The sequence below is a fragment of the Pagrus pagrus genome (genome assembly GCF_965226575.1).
Source record: "Pagrus pagrus genome assembly, chromosome: 2".
Classification (NCBI taxonomy): Eukaryota; Metazoa; Chordata; class Actinopteri; order Spariformes; family Sparidae; genus Pagrus; species Pagrus pagrus.
Window position 1 is genome coordinate 7,901,633 of NC_140186.1, and position 19,711 is coordinate 7,921,343.

Here is a 19,711-nt window from a genome sequence, read left to right on the forward strand (position 1 = left end):
AATAAAGACATTCTCAAGTTTACTTCACTGTATTTTGTCTTTTAGCCAGTGATTAGCCACACTGGTTAGAACGGTTGTAAAGTTACCTTCGCCAAGGAGGTTATGTTTTCAGCCGTGTCCTTTCATTGGTTGGTTTGTCGGCGGGATTATACAACTAAAGAATGGCTTTCCATGAGACTTGGATGGAGGATGGGTGTCGGACAGGAATACATCCCATTAACTTTTAGTGCGGATCCGGATAAAGGTACGGCTGCAGGAATTTTTGCTCCCTTCCCTTAACATTGCTAGATAGGGTATTTTTCTACATTTTCATTTTCTCAGTGAATAATGCATGGATCTTGATGAAAGAAATGAAAGAAATATGAAGGCGGCTGGTATCTACGAGCAAGTACAGTTTCATGAGAATCAAAATCGAAATCAGGATCTAGCAATTTCAATATGTTCTTATTTGATATTGGAAAAGGCTTGATTGAATTAAAGGGGACTGTTGGGCACTCTACTGAGTTCATTCTATTTTACATTTAGGACAGATCTTTTGCCATAGATTAATTAAGTAATCTATATTAAACTATTCACTAAGGTAAGGGATCATAAGCCCCAAAGAGTCAATGAAACGAAAAAACACTCACCTCAAAATTAACCTAAAATGCGACTACAAGTATGAGAAAAAATGTTAATGGCTGAAGTGGTGCCCATAAGCAATCAACTTACTCTACTTTCCCTTAAAACTCAAGGTTTGACATTTGTATATTACAATTTCAGACTTTTTAAGGACCTGCAGACATCAGACCCAGTGCAAAAATAACTCTGAGAAAAGATCCCAATCATCACATGAGAACAGGTTTTGTTTGGTAACACTCACTGAAAGATTCATGCACATATATACTTTTCATAAATTGTGGTAAGCAACAGGATTGTGGGTTAAGGTTAGCTACATGTAGCACCTTGAACGGCCACCAGATTGATGTAAGCTGATGTACTGTGGCCAATAAATGTACTCTACTGCAAGTAAATGTGGTTAAAAGACCTGAGCTAGTGTTTAACTGAGCTATCCAACTGACTGGCCACTGACTGTCAGAGTGAAACTCTCTGGTCTGATGTGCAGCTGTGCCAGCTGTTTGTCATGTTGTGTGAAATAGTGACTGCTGACTCTATCTGTGGCTTAGTTTATGTCTGTTTTCTCTCATCCATTGGTGTAGGGGAGAGATTGTCTCCATACAGTTAATTGAGATGGGCAATGATTTATTGTATATCAAATATTGGAGGTGACTTGTCTCCCTCTCTCTGCATAAAACTGCTATACGGTCGAGATAAAACACCCGCGACATTAAGTATAAGACCTTTGCAGTGTGAAACAGCACCTCTGTTTTTAATTCCCAGAATGTCACTAAAATAGTATTTCATAAAAATATGTTAATTTCTTATGACTTTAGTGGAGGCAGTCAGGTATTCAGTAGAAACTACCTGTGTCTGCAGTAAATAGCTGAGGAAAAAGCTGAATTTAATGGGTTTTCTTGATAGTAAAATGCATGGGCTGTGCATTTTTACAGGCAGGGTGTTTATCAGTTTTTTTCTCAACTTAATCAAGATAAAGGGCAAAGAGAAATGGAGCCAATGTAAGACCATTAGCTACATACAGTATACTGGTTCCAACGCAGGCCACAACATCATCCACCTGCCAAAGTGTTGCAGCCAATTGCTCAAAGTCAAATCATAAGGTGTTTAAAATGCTCTGCTAAACTGCTGCTGCAACTGTTACATCAGCGCTTCTTCTGCAATCTTTGCAGCCACCTCAGGTTCAACTCAGTATTCATTATCTTCATTTTAGGCATTTTGCTACTAATTGTATATGAGTTGATCTATTGCTTTATTCAATTTGTAACTCATCTGTTTGGCTTCTGTTATTTTTGCAGGTGGTTCTGGATAAGGATCTTCAAGAACGCATCCCTACCACCAAACAAAGCTTTTTTCCCAGTGTAATAAAATGCCCTGGCAGGCAGGTAGATATTTTGTGGTTGTTTGTTCAATGTGCAAATGTAAACATACTGTAGATCTGTTAAGCTTTGCATTAGATTTGCATTATATATGAAAGAAAACGAAAGAAATAATAATATAGGTGGACCTATGGTGGATCGTTAAAGGCTGATTTAATAACAATAGTCTGAAGCAGGAAAAAGCCAATTAGTCAGCATTATCAACCCACTCCCAACAATCTCTAATTGTATTAGACCCTGGATAAAAGCCCAACTCAAAGTAATACATATCTAAATAAATATATCAATAGGCGTGATTGATGGAGGCCTCGGCAGCCGTCAGCTACTATCAGAGCCAAGTTCCAGTTTGTTACACTTCCTATCAGTGGCGACCTCTTTAACATACTGTATATATTGACTTTGACAAAAAAGTAATTGGGCCCATGTCAGTCCGTTGTAGCAAAACAAGAAGAAAGGTGCCAGTATTCTCCAAAAAAAGTGTTTGTAAGATGGTCGAACACCATCTGCCTTCACTGAAAGAATATCTGAAAGTGAGCGCCAGTATCCCTGTATTTAAGTGTCTGCTGTCTCGCTCCCCTCTATGATGGCTGGCTTTTTATCCCCACCTTTGAATGTGGACGCTTTTCACACTTCTGCCTTCCAGCGTGGTCGGACAACACATCTTGTGAACCAGTTCTTTTCAACAGTCTTCAGCCTCCATGGTGGCAATGTGTAGCTGTATTTGGACTGACTTATTAGTGGCCCTTGCACCTCTTGAGATCGTTACAAAAGGATCTGGGTGAGGTTTGTTGTGAAAAAGGGTTGTCTGGGCTGCTCTTTATGACCTGCTACCGATGCTACTTGGATAAGTGGCCATTAAAGTACTTCAAAGACAGGTGCATATTTGTAGCACTATGGGCTTTTATTTTACCACGACTTCAGTTAGATATTTATTTATTAATGTTTAGTTTTTAATTGCCAGTGGCAGTGGTAGCAGTGCTCCTATTTGTGGTGTATGACATTAAAGAGGGGTAAGAGCACTGTGGTGGTGATGCTCAGACAGTAAACACTTTCGATGCAGGCAGTGTCTTGAGCACTAGAATAATTGCATTCTGCTGTCATTAAGCCAGACTCAACGAAGCCACATTAAGTTAGCAGGAGAGCCATTTTCCACGCTCATTCAAATTAAAAAGCAGTGTCAAATTCGATGTGAACCCACGACAAAAATAATAACAGTAAAACTGCTTATGTAACCCGACTCCACAAAGCTTTCTCAAAAGCACTTTTGAGGTTGTGACTGTCATTAAAAGGAGTAAAAAAGTTGCTGTCTGGCCATTTACGTGTACAGCGAGTCCACTGATAATTCCACTCAATAACACACTGGGGAGCAGTTAGTGTTCCTAATGGGGAGTTAGTTATCTCAGAATGTGAGAGCAGCCTCGTAAAACCACTGAAGGTCTGTCTCTCAACACCTACTTCCACTGATGAGTAGATTCAAACAGGTACATATTCTAAAATAATTTAGGATACTGCCTCAATCTGTAGCACATTATACTGAGAAACCTTTCTCAACAAACCTACAATTTCCTGCTCTGTCTGAATAATTACATTATTAATACACTGTGTGAACATTTTTCAAAATAACGACACTGACAGGATAGCTGTAGCAGCTGTGGAATAATATGCAAATTGCAGGCATTTCAAAAGGAGCCAGACAACAGCATAAAACAAAATACTGTGAAATACAGCTTACACAACACATCGAGGGACCTTCACATTTCTGCTGCACCATTAATATAAAAGAACATTTCCCATGTACCTAAAACTACTTAATAACCTTGTAGATTAGACAAGTGAAAAAGATTGGATTTATTGAAAAACCCATTTAATCTTGTCTTGATAATGACCAAGGTCTATTGTACAGATGTCTAATGAATAGGGTCAGTTATCTAAATGGCGTATTATTCATAACAATTGGTGTGCGAGGATTAAAAAGAACTTTTGTGCTGCTAGAGCACGCTAATTAATATACCACAGGGATAAGAACTGTAAAATTAAAATTTTATCTCGAGCGGTATTTTGTTGCACACACTTCGTACCACCATGGGTGCATGAATCAAGATATAAACGAGCATGTGTGAGAGAGAGCGAGGGAGAGCGAGAGAGAGAGAAAAAAAATCCAAAGAGAGACCTACATTCGGTTGTTGGGGATTATCTTGTGTCCGTCTTTGAACCATGTGACAATAGGTCGGGGGAAAGAAGCGAGGGGAGGCTGGCTGATGATGGCCGCTCGGCCCTGAGTCGCCGTCTTTCTCTGCTCCTCAGCCGAAAAGTTCCCCAAAACTGAAGGAAGAGAGAGAAGACACAGTACCAATACCAATGTAATAAACTGCCAGAAAGAATATTAATGCAAGCAATGAGAATCTGAAAAAAAGCAGCTATAGGGCCTGGTCACGCCAGACAGTGGCACAGTAAAATTCATCCATGTGTCTCAAATATGTGGTTCCAGGTAATTGGTTATTTACTGACGATACTTGCGAGCCAATTACTAACATTCATTCTGAGTTTTACTGTACCGACTCCTGACCATCAAAGAGATTATTAGAAAAGTAGACAAGCTCTCAGAGTCGTTTAGCAAGCTAGTGGGTTCGGTCATAAACCGGACAGTGCCGTTCAAACAGTTTATTCAAAAGACATCTTTGTGCCACCACTAAGATAGCTTTGTCTGGCCCGCAATTCCCTTAAAGGTCGGCACTGTCAAGAAGGCTTACGATTGGTCAACACATTAAGATATTCCACTGAGATTTTAAAGTCCAACAGAACTTCATGGTTAGAGGAAAAAAAATAATCAGATATAGTCACAAAGACCTTTTTCACCTTCTTTCAGCGTGAATAAAATATTGATAGGTTTATTTTGACACTGCTTTTGAATGCAAAGAGGGATGACTAATTGTCATCTCAGTTGTATTTTAAGCAAGAGGTTGCTTGATGGTGTGAACAAAGTTGCAGCTGGTCCCATTTTCCTCAAAAACATAAATGAGTCATTTAAAAAAAATAAAAAAATAAATCTTGTATTGTTGTTATTATGATGGTGTGAACACCTGTTTACTTACAGGCCACCTGCACCTCTGTTCTCCTGTTTATAACCGTTCCCATCCTGTTCCTCACGATACACTGATACAGGCCAGCATCAGTCCTCTTCAGAGACGGGACAAACAACCTACAGATGAAGAGACGCACAAAGGGCATGCTGATTAGGGCGTGTTACATATCTGAGCTGTCAATAAACACTATCACAGTTTTTGTCAAATGCTAATTCACATTTCTCTATACTGATCTCACGTTTCTCTTTAGTTCTCTTTACCAACATGCAACCCAGCAAAACAGTTAATATCACATCCAAAATGAAACCAAAACACTTTATGCACAACAACTCAAACAGGATCAACTCAAACTCATTATATAAGTAAAAAATATCATTAAAAATGATTCCATTACAACAAAAAGCAGTACTTCTTTAGTGCTACCTTATGATATGTGCCACTCAAAGGAATCACAAATAATGTAATATGTTTCGAAAGGCTTTCTTTGTATCGATTGTCTTGCAATGTCAATTATTTATGATCATCAATTATTTCAGAAGTGTTGCATCGTGATACCATCGTTATCATGGCCAAGGTTTCATGAAATCATTATATTGTGAGGTAGTCCCATAGTTCTGATATTGGCTGAGTCTGAGGAAGAAACCAGTTTATGAGTTTTGATAGATGTGGTCACCAGATGGATTTTGTGTGAAGCAATGAAATGTTATCCACAGGTTAGTCCACATTGACTTTTGTTGTGCTGACTGTGTGAAGAGTTTTAATACAGTGAACTAGGTATAAAGGAATATGAGTCAGCAAAACTGTGGGAGAAAGGCAGTGCTGGCAGTGACATTTGGAGACCAACAAGACAGAAAGTAGGGAAGGTGGAGTTCTGTTTGTTCGCATGTACACACTCTTGTGTAATTCTTTTTAAATGACCTTGATCTGAGAATGGATTTGGCCTAAGGTTGTCAATAACAGAAGGGAAGGCGGAGTGGTGCATATGTACAGTATATGTGTGTGTATGTGTGTGTGTGTGCTGCGCATGAGAATGTTTTTGACTGTGTGCATGGTTTTTTTTCGGAGATGGGTTGTTAATGGGGTTTTAATGGACTGTGCTTCACTAATGGGAAGCTTGGCATAGGATCTAGGTTGGTGCCATGCTGGACAAACACACAAATGCATATACACACATGCGCAGACACACATATTACACACAAACCGGATAGACACAGTAAAACTGGACATCGCTTTGGGGCTCATTATGACTACCAGGACAGCCAAGTATTTAACTCCCAGGCTGTCGGTGTATGCTGCCAACACACACAAACTCACACACACGGACACACACATGCGTACATCACAGACTCACACACGCAATTCCATTTCAATCAGGAATGACACATTATACAGCAGCTCTCATCCTGAAACAGATTTTGATATTGGACACTTCCTAACCCTGCATCTCTTTCTCTCAGCGACTGTGTTCCATTACGTTTTTAATATGCGTGTGCGGTGGGGCTGTCAAAAAAATCCCAACCAGTTTTCCTCCATATTTCTCACTAAACACAAAGTACAATGCTGACAGGTCCCAATCAGTACAATAATTTCTCCGTAAATTTCTCTGACACAGACTCAGCCCTGTGTGCGAAATTCCCTGTGTGATTCCAGACAAGAACAATTTGAATCAGGTTTTTGCAGGGAGACAGCTTCAGCTCAGATTGATCGAACCCTCACTGAGCATCAGTCTGAACGCTGAGAGGACCAGATGTATTTCTACGCGTGTGAAAAGTGTGCTGTTATGATGTGTGACAAGACACTGAATACAGAGGAACAAATCCTCTTCATTAAAGCTAATAATAAAAAGCTGAGTCATTGTCCATAGAGTGCTGCAGGGATGACACATCGTTTTTATGTCAACACTGAAGTTAGCATCGCCATGGTTCCCTCGTCAAAAAGCATATTGGATTTTTCAATTAGATTTTAAAATAACTGCAGAAAATACACACTGTGGTGAACAAAAGTTTAAGAGAAAAAGAGAAAATGCCAACAGATTGGCTAAGGAGTGCTGCCTCACGAGTCACGACTGCACGTATCAAAAAACAGGTGCTCTTCGGATCCAAGGACATTTCATGAAACCAAAAAAGCGATAGGTTAGACTGGTTCTTTTCTTTGTGATCAATAAGTCATCACCAAAATATACCCAGGCACGCGGCTTTGCAAAAATCAAAAAGCCTTTCAGAAATGGACTTTGTGTCCTTAGTGTTTCAACTAACAGTCAACAGGACAAAGCAGTGTGCCTTGGTATTTTTTGGATATAACTTATCGATCACAAAGTAAAGCAAGATAACCCTCACAAATGACACGTACTCACTTTAATGATTTTTGACGCAGGAATGCAATCGGCAGAAGTAAAAAGTAAACTACAGGCTGTAAATGAACTAAACCACAATTGCATGACTTCTACACCACCTATATACAGTACCTACAAGTTGGAAAGTTTGAGTTTGAATAGTTTGCAAGAGCACCAGAATAAACACAAAGAGGCTGTCAAGGCGGATAGTGAGTAAATACTTTCCATGTTCGGTGTTATGATTTTTATAATGTCCCTGATTACCTTTGTAGTCTCATTCAGCCACTTGTTAGCAACCACCTTTTGTAAGACAGCTTCAAAACCCTTGAGTGGGGTAATTACTGACCTTTGTATGTCGTAGAACAAAATATGCAAATCTCTCCAGCTTGTGTTAACCACAGACCTTATTTCAGGCGTCTGACCACAAAGCCATTAAAAAAACAAAGTTCGAAACAAGGGAACCAAAAGTGCAAGAGAGCTAACTCATCAGGTCTCTCTATTTCCTGACAAAATAAGAAGGCGTTCTCTTGTTGTTTTCAGTGATGTGTTTGTGCTCGATGAGAAAGCCAGCGGAGCAGGTTGCTAGATTTTTACCAGCCCAATTAGGCAGCATTGAATGAACACAAGCGTTGGATTGAAAAGCATTACTTGTGAAAAATAACGTTGTCAGCCACAAATGTGATACAGTGTCGAAGAAGATACAGTAGCCTTGTCAACAGTGTTCTGAAAAACAAAGCCAATGCTGCTTTCGTTGTTTGTTTTGGGAGTCAAACTTGTCTCATGATAATTTCATTATAACTCACCGCTGTATGTGTAAAAAAATGACAGGCTACCGTAGCTGATGCTGGAGAAGGAAATGTAACTGAAGTTTGTATTAGCATGAATCATTCTGGTTTCCAGCGCAGCTCATCTGAATTCTTCGCTATCCAGTATATTAAACAGCATAAGAGGTAAATAAAATGATTAAAAGTATATTCTAAAGATAGCATGGGAAGGGACAAAGTGTGTGATACTGTCTACGTCAGTAATATTTTGAATATGTGAAAGAAGAACGGAGTGATTTTATGTAGCACTTTTATCCAGATTACTTTACAATGGGCCTAACATTTGCTCTCTCTCTCTCTCTCTCTCACACACACACACACACACACACATTTACTCAGATACCAATGGCAGCAAGCCACAATACAAGGCACCAGCCTAATTATCACAACCAATTGGGGTTTGAGTGTTTTGCTCAAGAATACTTCAGCAAAACACATTACAGGAGGAGCCAGGGATTGAACCACCAACTCTTCAATTAGTGGACGACTTACCTGCCTACATTAAACTAACTAAAAGAAAAAGGCTTACAATTCCAGATGGTCTCACATACACACACACGCACGCACACACACACACGCTCACACACACACACACACAGACACACTTGCATAGTCACTGCACCCCGCCAATTCAGCACAGCTCCAGCCTCACCAAACTAAACTAGCCAGAACGCTGAGAGCGGTCCAGAGTTACACGAAGCCTCCTGGCTCGAACAGCGACTGCCTACAAAATGCTGGCTCAACCTCCCCCTCCCTCAGTGTGTATGAGTTCCCAAGATTCCCTCTATTTCTGAATGATGTGAAAAACAATTTTGTTTCACAGCTGCAGTTTAGCCGAGAGGGACTGCTTAGCTCTTACCAACCAACACACACAGGGACAGCGGGGCAGAGGAAGAGAAGAAGAGAGAGAAGCTTGGACTTATTGATTGGATCGCCTCTTCTTTCCCCAGACCATATACATATTTATGGTACTAATGTAATTATTAATCTCACTTTGGCTCCACTGTCTAAATGTTCCGACCTTCACTAAACATACTCCATCACTTACGGGCAGCTGTTTTCCATGCTTCAGGCATGACTGAACACAGAAGACTCTCAAAAGGAAGGATACAGGGATAAGAGAAAAGACATCAGCAAGACAAACAGGCTGACATGGATTGAGAGATATTCATAACCAGTTAGTGACAACTGACCTGTACTGTTGGGTCCAGTCGGTGATGTTGCTGTTGTTGAAAGTCCAGCGGTACTGCAGAGGCCAGCTGCCTCCAACCAGGCAGGTCAGCACCAGTCTGTTTCCCTCCAACACCACCTGCTGCCGCTGTCCACCCCCGCGCAGGTAGGGAGCCACCTCTGACAGACCAACAGAGACAGACAAAGGAAATATATTTATTATTTGAAAAAGACAGCGTTAGTCATCCTTTGACAGTCAAGCAATTTTTATCTGCATTCATCCGCCACAGATAACAATAAAAATAATTAATTTATGTTTTTGTCTTTTGCACAAACACTGAGTGGAACAAAACATTGACATACCAATGTGGCTTGACTTCACTGTACGTACAACCCGACTGGAATGAACATACTCGGTAATACTGCTGGTAAGTGCCACTTAGCAAATGTCAAGGCAGATAGAATAACAAATTTTACATTTACAAAAGACATCCAGCATCAAACCAACAATGGGTCTATACTTGCTTCCTGCTCCTGTAGCCAAAACTCTGAACCGTGTAAGTCAGGTTGTGAGTTTGTGTGTTTGTGTGAGAGAGAGACAGAGAGAAATGAAGAGAGAGGACTCATCTAACTGGATTTACAGGGACTTTGTTTGGAGATCGCCCACTCTATTACTGAGGTCTATCAAAGCATTCCTCTTCCTGCAGACTGTGGTGATAAAACCTACGGACACATCCTGACATCAAAGTTTCCTCTCCAAATATCTGTAGCGTTTTGTTTTGAGAAAAAAGAACATGGACGTATTTGTTGCAATAGTTTGAATGTTCATTCGTAGATGGATCGCACACAAATTCTGACGTTTGCACCAGCAGTAATTAAAACTGTCTCAGGTGTGCTAAACAATATCATAAATGATGACATTACTTTAAAATTATATCTGGCAATAAACTTGTACCCCCAGGAGAAACACACGCATGGCTGATGATGTGTGTCAAAAAACTCACGGCTATTGTTTTCTATGTAAGCCCGAGCACCAGCCACATGCGCATGCAGACATGCATCACCGTGTTGCCATGTCCTATTTCCCAGCACTGTTGCGCATCAACGGTCCAGAAAAGCACCAATCCTATCACATTTACTACTTGAAACAACAGACAGTAACTTGACTACTTCTTCTGTCTGCACAGACCATCTGCTGTATTGCTGGCATCGATTGACTTACATCAAATGCCAGTGTATATTGCACTTAAGGCTTTTCATTAAGACAAAGGTCAAAACCCTAGCTTGTAGTCACTTTCAACCCAAATACAGGGCTCAGCAATAAAGATTGCCCGATTGCAAGTAGCTAAGGAGTGAGCCATCTCGCTTCCCTCTCATCTCTGTTGAGAGTTTCACATGTGCAGTACTGATTGGGCACTCATGATTAAATTGCGGCAGGTAAAGACACGTATGAGCTGAATGGAGTTAACATTTTCTGATGAGCAAAAAAGTCTGTGGCTTTGCATCTTGAACACATTGTGTCCTTGTTCTGATTCATTACTTACATGCAAATTGGACATGACAAATAACTTTAGCCGTTCTTGTTATTTGATAACCATTGATGAGAAGGAAATAATTTGTACAGGGGCAAGCAAAAATGTGTGGAATTTGATCATTCCTTCACACACAGTGGCTCTTCACCTCCACTTCATCTATTGCATCGCCACATCATTCCTATCATAATTTGCAGTACATATACCATACTGCTACTGTCCAGCGTCCTTGCATAGATACTGTACAATATTGTACCGTACAGCGCTTCACAGGCGGTTGAAATTACTCAGCCAACCTCGCGAGGTGCACTTGCTGAATAGCTCGGCTGCAGCTGCTGTCTAAACAATGCCATCCAGTCTTTAACTCTTGGCTCAGGTGGTCAGACCTGGCTCACCAACACACAGCATAGAGGCATCAAGGCTAAAGAGTCTGTCCACAGCAGCTACAGTAGTGCCGAGGCCTGGATCCACAGCATGAGGGTTGTGGGGGTAGGGTTATAGACAATGAGATTTATTCAACCCATCAACTATTTACACACACATACACACACAGGCTGGGTTACAGGGGGCAGGCTTATCGGCTTGCTACAGTACGTATGGACAGGTCCATAACTCTACGGCAGAGTTTTACATCCTCCCTTTCTCTCTCCTTTTCCTGTCAACTCAATCTTCTCTCCTCTCTGCCTTTTCAACTTTCTCACTTGAGTCTTTCCTCCAGCTCTCTCACTTCATCTCTGTTTCCTTCCTTATTCCTCATTCCCAGTGGATGTCTCAGGGCCACCTTTTTCTCCCCCTCTCGTTCTCCACTTTCCAGTGTTTCGCCCTCTCTCCCTCGCTCTTTTAGATTGATAGCTGCCTGCTCCGTGCACAAAAGGGAAGTGTTCCCTCTTAGATAGATTTATACGGGAGTGTGTGTGTGTGTAGGGGCAAGAGAGCAGTGTGCATTTGAGCATAAGGATTTATTTGGAATATTCTGTTTCTACAGACGATGGCTGGCAATGCAGACTCCAATGTCATACTGCTGACCAGCACTATAACTCACTGCTGCCTGCCTACGTGTGTGTGTGCGTGTGTGTATGTGTGTGTGTGTGAGAGAGAGAGAGAGAGAGAGAGGAGAGAGAGAGAGCAGCAGAGAAGGAACTCTGAACGGCTCACCAAAAAATGACCCTCAATTAGAAAGCCTGGTGCTCATACATCAGTACAAACAGAACGATGTGGAGATGTGGACATTCTGAACCTGCCTCCATCCTCACCACTTATCAACCACTTTTCTTCATAGCTTCATATATTTGTACAGCTGCATGTTGCCTCCGCATCCCTGCTCCACTCGCCATTGCCCTTTAATCCCTCCATCTACTTTGAAGAGAGTCCATCAGGATCTACATTTAGAGATAGAGAACTCTACATCTGAGAGGCACAAGGTCAGCCAACAGCATGTTTCACTCACTAATGTCATCTGTCTCTCTCTCTTCCTCAGCTGTCTGTCTCTCTGTCACTTAATGTCAACACGTCGCTCTCTCCCTCGCTGTCTTTCCTAACCTGTCTTTCTCTCCGTGCCATCCGAGCACCTGTCTGTCTATCAGGACCACCGCCTCTCGCCGTTCCTGCCTCCTTCTCTTGTTGCCCCTCGGTCCATCTCTGTCAAAGTGTGTGGCAGCTCAAGGTCTCTGCTTTTTGTCTCTTTGGGTGGGATGTTGCCTAACAGAGAGATCGGCCTCCAAATGTGACAGGAGAGTCAAGAGGCGGACGTGCATGCAAGCGCACGGACACACACACACACGCTTTCTTTCCCGATGCAACGTGCGCGTCTCCACTCCCGGTCTCATGAAGCTGCTTAGGCAGATTCGGGGGAGGAATTCAATTTGCCGGGGAGATGAGCTCTGTGATAGAGCGAAGAGGGAGGAGAGGAGGATGAAAGGACAGGAGGAGAAGAGGAGCAGGGTTGTTGCTCCAGGGCTGATAGTCCACTACGATTCCACCCTCTCCTTGACTCTCTGCACCTTTACAACGAGTGTATGTGTGGTAGAAATTAGGCTCGAGAATTGATGACTTGTCCTTTACAAATGGGCCAGCGATGATCATTATTCTCACACCGTGCTGCATTAAATATCCCAATATTAATTCTGAATTTTACTGCGACTGTAGAGCTGTGGTTAGAGGTGAGATTTTCTTTGGCGCAACATGAGGTCACGATGGTGCCTGACTGCTGACGGCGCCGGTAAAGATACTGGAAGTTTGAAATTTGCCCGCTTTGGCTGAGGTGGTCAAGAAAACCCTTCGGTGGTCGAGTTTGCATTCGGATGAGCAGAGGGAACCCTGTGGTGTAAACACATTTCAGAGCATTGACATAAGAGAGCGAGAGTGCAGGGATAAAACTTTAGAGTTGAGCTGGGGATCTCATTCTAGCAGCGCCCGCTTAATTATGTGTGTATGTGTGTGTACTGTGTGCGTGCGTGTATGTGTGTCGGGTCAGAATTAGGGTCACTCACTCCTGAAAAATCACTTTATCTTCATAGAGCTGAACCCCTGCTGTGAGACAGGGCTGGCAGAACTGGCTGTAGTCTATGAATACTGATTCACTGATAGCATGTCTCTCTCTCTCTCTCTCTCTCTCTCTCTCTCACACACACACACACATACACACTGACTCACCCTTCACCATGAGGTTGAAGGGGAGAAAATAACTAAATCAGACTCTTTTATTATAAGTAATATTTCTATGAATAAGCGGGTAAAAGTTGCACGGCTAAGCATTTTTTTTTTCACGGTAAAAGCAGTCTATTTGATTATGGGGTGCAAATGAGTTCTATTCCGTTTTAATCTAATAAGTCTGCCAGTGCTTGTTTCAACAGGCATTTAAAAACACTTAATTGGACTGACAGTGTGTGAGGCAAGAGGAAGAATTATGAGTTGAGCTTTTTGGCGTGTCGCTCCCAGTCGGAAAAAGAGGGCCAAAAAAAAGGCTAATTAATTGAATAATATAAGGCAAAGGAGGTGAGAAATGAGATTTTATATCCCCAGGAGGGAGTCAGGTGAAAAGATATTACGAATGTATTGGAATTTGGCACCTAAGATTGTTAAAAATTGTCACAGATGTGGTTGATAACTACTCACTGTGTAAAGCTGAGAGCGTACTGCAATCTGAAGAGACTACACACAGATTGTTTTTACTTTCCACAGCCAGAAAGGAACACATACTGTATTGCAATAGTGTGTCAGTACAGAGATCAACATGAGGACTATGACTAGAGTTATGTCATTATGCAGCCCCAAAATCCAATGGGATGGCAAATTCCAAATGAGGAGACATCCATCAATAACAGTCTTGCAAATTTATGCGGCATTTTGCACGGAAAAGACAAACAACCTCAGGGATATGTTAAATTCGGGTAAAATGGTGGATTGAGAGACGGATGCATCAAAAACTACAACTCTGGAGAGAGTGAGCTGTAGGTGAGTGAACTTCTCAGGAGTGGGGTGAATTTCAGGTGAGATGTAACTCTGATCTGAAAGCAGATAATTAAAAAATCATTTTCTCTCATGGCCCACTCCAGTGATAATTAAAAAAATAATTTCTCCTGTTAAGTGATATTGACAGCCCTGATTTCAGTCAGAAAGGTCAAAAAAATGTTTAAATAACCTTGATGAGATCAACAGGCAGCAACTGGATCAAAGACAAACGATTCGCCTCATTAAACGCCACCCAACGTATGATTTTATCTCCCGAATATCAACACCAGTCTGGTCCTGAGCTGAATGGCACCACTCTATCTCTGTCTGATCAGCTGTTACAGAGCTCTTACTAAAGGAGTCTTCAGACCAAAGAAGATGACGGCTAAGCACAAGACACCTGCTGCCTTTTGATGCTGATAAAATCAAAGCGGCTCGGGCGCTAACCCACGAGGCTGCAGCTGACCCACTGATCCCAACAGGCCACAGCTGAGCTGTAAGATAGTGAGCCCATGGGGAGATGAACGGCCCTGGACTTGAAGTACTGTTTCAGGACAGAAAACAGCAGAAAAGCCTGCAAGAGAGAACAAACTGTTTCCTCTGCATCATCCGTTGTTAGAAGGAGCAGGAAGATAGGTGTGGCAGACAGGATGTAGTGTAGAACTTTGATCAGGAGTTTAACTCGTGTCTTTTCAAGTTGGCAGCTGCTTTAATTGACTACTGAATGTCAGACTCGATACAAGAACAAAGCATCTCTCACTGAAGACCGGATAACACCCCTCCTCACCCGTCTTCCTGGTTAAACAGCCAATCACAGCTGCCTCCTCCAAACTTCTTCCTTGCCTGCTCCAATCACGGTTTCAACAAGCCTTGACTGACAGCTGTCTGTGAGGAGGTGGCAGATGACTGACTGATCCTGACGTTCTGATTGGCAGATGTCAGAGCTGGAGACATGTGCCTACACCGCCACACATGCACAGACACACTCAAACGCACACAAGTACATAGACGCTGAAGCTTGAATAGTTCAAAGTCAACGCGCTTCACTTTGCTCGCGAGTGTGTTTGCTTCTTTGTGTCGAAGACGGCAATAGTGTAAAATACCGAGAGATATTCTTAAACAACCTCTACTACAAACGTTGTCAAGGAGAAACACGTTTGGAAAAAACAGACTATGCTCAAATCTCAGCGTTTTTTTAAATTCTGCCGTGTTCCATGCAGGTACAGTGGAAGGGGAAAGGAAACAAATGCGCCCAATTAATACTTAATTATATTGACTTTGGCCATTTGCCGATTTGGCCGGTGGATGGTCAGTATGTATGTCTCTTTGAAGATTAGCATAAACAAGATGTTAACCAAACCTGTGAATGAGCAGATTTTAATTTATTGCTTTCTGTGGGGTTTAATGTCAGAATGTCAGTTAATAAGTTGTAATTAAATTGAACAAGACGTTGTTGTGTTCAACAACCTGCAAAGCAGATCATTACATCATTGCAAGTATGAGTATGTGTGTACTCTCAACCTTGCATGTCTCAGGGAGTTATGTTGTGGATGCACAGGGTCACGGGAGTGCAGGTCGGGATGGGGGAGGTAAAGCGGATAATAAATGGGGCAGAAGTGTTGCAGCAGAGGAGTGGGAGATGGAGGGGTGATGTGGGTGGTGGTGGAAGGAGATCCGGTCCCGAGGGTTGGGGGGGGTTTGGGGTAATCAGGTGGAAGAGACTGTGATCAGTGACATTTAAGAGGTGGGCCACACTGCAGGGCACATCTGCTTGGAAACACACACACATTGAAAAACACACAAACAACTGTCAGCTCCTATCTCCTGATGAGCAGACAGGTGGACAGGAGGAGAGAGGAGGTGAATGGGAGAGTAAGGAGGGAGTGAAATGAATACCTCCCGCTGAGACGGCAGCATCCTCTCTCTCTGAAGAAAGTTGTGTGCACAAGCGACTGTGAAAACACCTCGATACTTTTGAATGACACAAACAAACACACACAGACAATAATTATTCATCTGTTTTACTTTCTCTTCTTCTCATCCCCCAGACACCCCCTCCCCCTTCTTCTTCAGTATTTTACATCTCCTCATTAAAAACAAAAATCTTCTGCAGGTAGAAAACAAACTTTATTTATCACTCAGTCAGTGTTGAGTCCGTGGACAGACCCAAAAAAGGACGACTGAGGAGGAGAGTGTGGGGTAGTGTGCGTGCCACTCGTACCACCATGTAACGATGGGAGGAGGCTCTCCCAGTTTGGTCCTGAACCTGTCGTACGAGATCACTACACCACCTACAAATCACAGCCACTGGGCCTTACACACACACACACACACACACACACACACACACACACACACAGACACACAGTCGACCCAGATCTGCGCTGATACTGAGAGACTTCACAAACACGACTGCATTCAGACGTGATAATCTGACAACATGACTCCAGGCTCTATTTCCTTCATCACACATATTTGTACACATACAGTATACAGAAGAATGAGGACATAATGTGTGGTCCTCATATGAGACTGAGGACTTCAGAGAGGATAAACTACTATTACTTGAGACTTGGGTAGGTTGGAGAAACCAGCAAGAGCTGGATTTTGAAAGTATTCAACCGAATAAATCCCAGTGTCTCCATTCAACCTCCCTACAGAGCCACTGCCCGAGAACACGTGAACGTGCACTGCCTGACTACACCGACTGCCTCGTAGCTCTAACTGGTCAGCTGGGAGGTGTGTGTGAATGGCTTCTTTGCCATGTTCCACATACTCTCTTAACTTTTTTTTTGTCTAACAAATACATGTATAATCAACTATGTTAAATCACACATAGCACACCTCAGTTTGAAAAGGCTACCCAGCCCAGCAGTAACTGCTCTTTGCAGTGAGTGTGTGCTTTGAGCTGACTGGGACAGCTGCTGAGAGAGAGTCTATCGCTCAGTTGTTCCCTGGCTGATTGTGTCCAACCACGTCAGCGTTTCCCACACAGACTTTACTTGAGTGGGCCGCAAAGGTTTATTAACAGCCACCAAAGTATATTTGGCGACCCATTTCAGCTTTTTTAACTTTTTTATTTTTTTTTCGTCAGAGAGAATGATGCCATCTGTGATGAATTTCAGTGTTTCCCACAGCATGACTGTTTTCTGACTTTTTTCACCTGCAACTCTGTTGTCATAAAAGCAGGTGAGCAGCATGTGGAGGCAGCTTGTCGATTATGTAGCTGATCAAAACCAATGTGCACGGAAGGACATCGCAACTTCCAGGTGCATAAGTAGGCATAAGTAGGCCTACATTAAATAGGAAATGTTGCATCATAATCGGTGCAGGAGGGATGTACAGGTAAAAGAAAAAGCTTCTCTCTGTCTGCAAAGCATGTGTGATTGGCAGTAGACGGCAGGGGTAGAGCGAGGTCAGATTGTCCACTAGTTAATCGATCTCAGATGATGATATTCCCTCAGATGGATAAAAAATAATAAAAATGAAAGTATAAAATTCTAAAATGGGTTGCAAAATACACTTGGGCAGCCGTTAATATACCTGTACTGACTGCCCAAGTAAATTATGTGTGGGAAACACTGAATTTACTAGTGGCACCTTGTTGTGAAACACATACTTCGAGAAGGAACAAAAAAGTGAGGCAAGCCTGTGTGTGTGCATTAAGGTGGACAATTAAAGCAACACTATGTTGGCAATGTAGACTATGTCTCAGTCATGGCTATTAGTACACAAAGCTCTGAAGCTAGCATGTAAGTGTTGGGGAACTTTGGCTGCACTTTCTCCACCATTTTTGTGTAACTAGCTGGCTAATTGCTTTAACGATATAGATATAAAATCTAGAAATATATAATTTAACTCAGCCCAAATTAAATGATTGTTGATTTGATGATTGATGATTAAATGATTTTAACAGGCCTGTGACAGCCACAGATATCAGATTTTATGGCATTTGATTTACTGATTGCTGTGTTACATTAGAAGCTCTTCTTTGAATTTAACAAAAAATGCTTTTGAAATATATTACCAACCCCAGCTTCAACCTCTCTGTCACTTTCTTTCTTCTCATGCTATCACAACTTTTGCCGGCCAGTGATTCTATTTTACCTTTTGTTTTATGGATATATCTTCTCATCTCCCGGTCTTCAGAAGAGGATCTCAGATCTAAAGGGAGATCCTTTTCTTTCCCTTTCTCTGTTTTGCAAAATTTTTGTCTGCCCGTCCTTTACCAAAGGGCAGGCGCTCTCTTTTGTGCGTACGTGTGGTGCATTAGCCCGGGAACCCTCCACACACCTGTCTGTGCTAGCCATCATCCCCTCTGACAGCTGCCACTGTCCTGACCTTGGGCATTGTGGGCTACGTGGTTTTGAAGTGATTGACGAATCGTATCCTTTCATTCATTATTGAAGCTGGAGATCAAATCCGTGGCACCCGGGATATCGCCGTAACAGCCCAGCAGACCAGACAGAGGTAAAGAGGGGAGGGAGCAGGAGGAGGATGTGGGAGAGGGAGAAGGTCATCTGAACAAATAAGTGCAGGTGAGAAGTAAGAGGTGAGGGAGGGGAAACGCACAGGAAGCAGGAGGGGAAGCATCCTAAACAGCAGCATTGTCTTTTCCTTTTTGTTACCAGCAAACAGTCAGTCACGACTGGTCCACAAAACTTCACTACCCTTCCACAACCACATTTTTAACCGGAGGAGGCTAAAATTTGGTATGGAGGTCAATTATGTGTGTGTTAGAGGTATGAATCTTTCCTGGCCTCACGATTCGTTAACGTTAGGTTCACGCCAGTTGGCTAAAAGGGGGCTTGGAAAAGGGAATGTCCTATCACAAAAAGGTGCATCACTTATAAATGGATTCACAGAGTTTCACAAGATTTTCTGAAAAGATTGGTCATGAGCCAAAAGACAGCTGATTCACTGTTCATGCCAATTGGCTAAAAGGGGGTGTGTCAGTGGGAGTGTCCTTTGACAAAAAGCCACATAACTTCTAAACAGATTCCTGTATAATGAACAAACTTTGTAGGAAGACAAACACACCATTTTGACACGTCCCCTTTCATAACTCATGAACTGGTTGTTGTAGATACTTGGACTGAGCAGTGTTTCATTTACATTCTCATCTCCTTGTGTCAGTGCATCAGTTCATTAGTCCACCTCGCTGCAATTTCGATCTACGAGGCTTAGATTTGCCATGGAGGTTGTGTGCGTGTGAATGCTTGCACGCTTTGGTGCTATTATGTTTCACTCTACATTCTTTTAACTTTTTCTTATTCCAACATTTGTTCAGAGATCCTGAGGCTCAGTCTGTGTCCAGCCATCTGCT

At 42.3% G+C, this 19,711-nt stretch overlaps 1 protein-coding gene across 1 annotated transcript in view; it reads right to left on the reverse strand.

Annotated features, from left to right (window-relative positions):
- The window catches only part of LOC311263794 (protein sidekick-1-like), a 242,425-nt gene that overhangs the window by 145,054 nt on the left and 77,660 nt on the right, over nucleotides 1–19,711 (reverse strand). Inside the window, exons 2-4 of the mRNA XM_084364111.1 lie at nucleotides 9,427–9,583; nucleotides 5,087–5,193; nucleotides 4,169–4,316 (exon numbers count right to left, since the gene is read on the reverse strand). Coding sequence (XP_084220237.1) covers nucleotides 4,169–4,316; nucleotides 5,087–5,193; nucleotides 9,427–9,583 — 412 coding nt within the window. The remainder of the gene's footprint in view (nucleotides 1–4,168; nucleotides 4,317–5,086; nucleotides 5,194–9,426; nucleotides 9,584–19,711) is intronic.